The 4,612-nt window shown below is 43.8% G+C and overlaps 1 protein-coding gene across 1 annotated transcript; it reads right to left on the bottom strand.

Annotated features, from left to right (window-relative positions):
* Nucleotides 1-493: 493 nt before the first annotated feature.
* On the bottom strand, nucleotides 494-3,838 carry LOC109462991. The gene is made up of 3 exons (XM_019759642.1): nucleotides 3,763-3,838; nucleotides 2,873-3,034; nucleotides 494-1,210 (listed from the first exon to the last, which is right to left on the bottom strand). Exons 2-3 carry the CDS (start codon nucleotides 2,984-2,986, stop codon nucleotides 533-535), a joined length of 792 nt encoding a protein of 263 aa, XP_019615201.1. The 5' UTR covers nucleotides 2,987-3,034; nucleotides 3,763-3,838; the 3' UTR covers nucleotides 494-532.
* Nucleotides 3,839-4,612: the final 774 nt, after the last annotated feature.

Genomic DNA, 4,612 nt, shown 5'->3' with positions numbered 1-4,612 from the left:
TTTTAGGGCGACAGGCGAAAATCAATGCGCGCGCGGATGTCATCCATAAAATTAAGTCGGCGTGGCCTTACTAGGAGGAGATAAAAAAACTGCAGTTATCTCCAAGCAGATCTTGGTAGCTGGAATAAAAACCATATCAAATTGGCCTCAGAAAGTTATGATTTGCCAGGCATTTGCTTTAAAAAAAGATGCCATCATAAAAAAGAAAGCCCAATAAAAACACATAAAAAATATGCCCAAGCCTAAATAAACCTTAATTAAAATGGACATTTTGGTGAAACACCTGTTGCGGTAGTGCCATAATGTGAATAATAATTTTTTTTTAACTTTTGAAATTAATTCTTAACAAAGAGGTTCTGCAATTCTGTCTACGGCTAAAACTACAAAATTACTACTTTGTGTGCAAACCATTCTGACCGATTCAAAAGTTCTTTTTGTAACATTTATTTTACAACTAGTTAACTGTGTTACAGTTTTATTTGTAACCCTTGGTCCGGTACATATCAAAAGATCTTGTGTCCGCTCACCGTGGCTAGCCACTAGGCCATTGGACGACACTAAACAGTGGCCTCACTCCTAATCTTCGTAAGGTTACGCCCGGATCCTCACCTACAATTCTCCAGCTTTGTCCGATGAGGTGAAACATGTCGCTAAACGCCGCACATTCGGCGCAGTTGCCCCTCGAAAAACGGTTGCTCTGCTCCCCTTCGTTAGATCCGAGTTTCGTGTAGTGAACATATCCTTCTGGAGAACGCCAAGATGGAAACATCGCTCTGCAGTAACTACACGGGTACACCTCCTCCACTCTGCCACCGCCGTAATGCTGATTGAACGTGTAGGTCGAACAAAGTAACATCGGTGGTGTGTCGGTGGGGACCACTCGAGGCAGCTGGCCTGACGGCGAATTCTCACCGCCCAGAAGCACCTGTAACCCAACCAGCGGGTGCCAGATGTACCTCGAAGCGTGGTCGATGTACTTTTCTTTCAGATGCCGGGGCAGTGGCACACTTCCTCCCCAAGTTACGATATTAACGGCCCGCTGCCCCCTATTTTTTGTAACGTTACACACCCCCTGTACCCGGCACATGGCCGCACAGCTAAAGGTGTTAGCTCTGACGTGACCACCGAGGTGGTTTCTGAAGCTCATCTGGTAGTTCATTTCTCTCACAAACTCAAGAAACTCCTGATCGCGATGGCACAGTGGACGAATCTGAGGAAGATTAGAGTCAGTTTTATTATGTTTACCGAAGAAAAACATATTGTTTTTGCTCTGTTCCTCTTCTCCAAACACAAAAGGTCAATGACCTGAGCCAGACGGCTGTGACCATGGCAACTGGTGTCGGGTTACATAATGTTGCAATTTTATAGCAGGAGGGATTTGGATAACTGTCAACATACATATGAATGTGTTGGAGTAAGAATTAACAGAGCAGACCATATACGAGGGTAAACATTATGAATTTGCTTTGCAAATGTTACCCTTCTAGTTTATCTTATTTTCCGTCATTTTTACCCAGAGTAACCCACTCAGTGGGAACACTGCTTTTCAGTGGGCGCCCTAATACATAAACAGGTAAAATACGCAATGTCACATACAAAGAATAAAATTAAGACAGAATAAATGTTCATTCAATCCCGTTTTTAAATCAGTTAGATAAAATCTAAGGATCTCAAAAGCAGTTTTTATTTGGACGGACCAGTATCTGACTCACTGGCGACACCTTGTGAGCGGTTGAGCTAATGTTAAGGTCACATTTCCAACTCGGGGCCCGGCCTGGCTATTTCGATTAACGAAAAATCAACAATTTACATCAATAATAGTAATTGAAGTTTATTGCAAATTCATGCCCGATGGTGCAGATCACAAACATAAAAGAACAATGAAACGTAGTATAAAATAACTAAAATCTACATGATAAAAGGTAGTTGTCTAGAGCTAATAATATACGCAAATAGTTCCCATTATTAATTTTTTGCAGCTTTATTTTTCTGTGCTTTGTTGCCTTTTATATCATACTTTTCGTTCCGTAAGACTGCCCGACCGGGCCCCGGTTTGGAAATGTCACCCAAGCATAACGAAATGCACTGATCTGATTTGCTACAATACATGGACACGCCACACTGAAACTCCCAACAGTCAATGCGATCCTGTGTTAGGGTTGTTCGAAAAGTTGCAATTAGCCTCTACCAGGCTTCGGGAAACGGCTGGAAAGAGTAGAGATTAGCGAAATAGAGACTGAGTGAGGTAACATGCCAAGGGAGTTGGCCCGCTAGATCTGAAGTAAGGAACTTGGACTGATAACGGACTGATGATTTACTATTTATTTTTATATTATATTTTGATTTGTATTTTGGTTTGATTTGTAATCCGTGACCCCGCCCTCACCCTCGACCTTGTTGAAAAGCGGTCATATGTATGTACCGAACAAGCTTTCGAGTTTAAATAAAGGCTTACTACTTACTACTTCTACTACTACATCTCTAGCAGATCTCTAGCAGATCAACTCCCCTCACATGTTATATCTCTATATTTAGCCAATTTCTACTCTTTCAAGCTGACTCCCGAGGCCTGGTAGAGGCTAGCTGTTTCCGTGTTCCGTGCCGCGTCAGACTGTTCTTTGTCCGTGGTATGTTCACTGTAAAACTGTATCGGTAGGAAGGATGACCAAAACTACGTGTAAGAAACAGGAGGAGCGAGTAGAAACAGATAAAAACCCTCCTGGTCCCGGGCTGGGGTTCGAACCCACAACCAAACCTGGGCACCAGCCGAATAACCAGACGCTCTAACCGCTCGGCCGAAAAGGTCTAGACCCGTTTGCCGGATCTGTTGATAGCGCCTATAAACCCCCAACTGTTACATACGTGTTCATACCTGATCGAGTAAGATGGTCATAGGAGGTTGTGGATGGGGCTGTCTGTAACGCTGCATTGTTATATGCGCGCGTGTGTGAGGGGGGCTTTGCTGGAAGAATCCTACATTCTCCATGCTGACGTTTCTGTCCTGCTGTGTCCAGTGCCACAGACTGTCCAATACCTGGTAGAGAAAAGAAATGGCAAAGAACATGTTCCCTCACTCTTATGATACTCAGAATTGTACTCACTTGTAAGTTACTGTTGTCATCGATGTCATGTCATAGTTCAGTCAGGACCGAATGTGGTACCAGAAGCGAGGATTTCGAGCTAAAAATCCATAGGTTATGATAGGTAGGTTGAAAATCGCTGGCGATACTGCCAATGTCCGAGTAGACTAGCTGCTTTCAAAATTAATGTAAAGTCAGACATGATAGAAGTGTCCAGAGTATCCAAAGCATGCCACTAAATGTCGACGCGACTTTGGCCCACCGATGCGCAGCCTGATTATCGAACCGAAAAAAATAACAACAACAACTCATTGGGCTACAAAGTTCATATAAGCCGAAAACAACTTCACATAAGCCCATAAGCGGAACGCCTCTTAACAAGTCCTGGTGTACTGACAGCCTTAAACCTGCATTGTATCGCTAGACAAGCCACACACACTCGTTAAGTTTTATTTACATAAAATAGTGTAATAGTTTTGTAGATTGTTAAGCAACCTTATATGTTGCCGCGATGTTTCGTCATGTCTTGTCAGCAGGGCGAGCCCTTTGTAATAGTCATTGGCTACTTTAGCTGCCCTGGCTGTGAAGGTTGAACAGCCAAACCGATAAATGAATAAATAAACACACTCGTACACAAAGTCTGTACAGCATTTTATCCCCAAATGCAATCTGGTGTACTTAACACAATCTTCAAGCAGACCCTAGGGTGGCAAAAGACAGTATCAAATCGGCCAGGCAGTATCCATTCTTCGGAAGAACCCCCCACAAGGCTCAAAGGTCCACTTTTTGGTCCACTTTTTATGTAAAGGTCCACTTTTTGGTCCACATTATATGTAAAGGTCCAAAATTTTTCTTGAAAAGATGGACTGGAATCGTAGAAAAAATGCTCCCTTTGTCATTGAATAAAAATCTAGCTGTGACTTTTTCTGGGAAACCCTCTCAAAATTTTGGAAGGTTCATTTTTCAACATTTTCCGGGGGAGCATGCCCGGACCCCCCTAGGAAACTCGCGCCTTCGGCGCTAGGCGCTCGAGGTCCCCTCAAGCAGTGGGAAGAACCCCCCCCCCATTCAAAATCCTGGCTACGGGCATGTACTTACCATAACTAGACAAGCAGCGACTCGGCAGTTTGCCTCCTGTACCGTCAGTCCGGCTCTACAGAACATGAAATGAAGCCGCGGCAGGGACTCAGTGATAAAAACAAGAACAAATCTGTCGCAATCCAGTTCTAACTTCCGCGCTTGTTCCATGGCGTCTAGTGTTAGGCAATCTTTCGATCGAACACTTTTGTCAAAGTTGTATTTGCCCAAGGACATTATACACAGAGTGTATAATGTCCTTGATTTGCCTAACCGAGTTTCGGTGAAGGTTTCGATGACATCATTTAGAAGGTAAAAAGCGGAAGTGTCAGGAAAAGGAGACATGCCGCCGAGTTACGGCGTGCCCACAAGGTACTCAGTACCATTTAGACAGCACGGGTGCCGTCACAGGCTGAAGTTAGAGTGTGACGTTATGCACTAATACAAAAGTCGTA

The sequence above is a fragment of the Branchiostoma belcheri genome, unplaced genomic scaffold (assembly GCF_001625305.1).
Source record: "Branchiostoma belcheri isolate BF01 breed outbred unplaced genomic scaffold, Haploidv18h27 scaffold1205, whole genome shotgun sequence".
Lineage (NCBI taxonomy): Eukaryota > Metazoa > Chordata > Leptocardii > Amphioxiformes > Branchiostomatidae > Branchiostoma > Branchiostoma belcheri.
The sequence above is the reverse complement of the archived record's forward strand: the minus strand, read 5'-3'. Positions and strand labels throughout refer to the sequence as shown.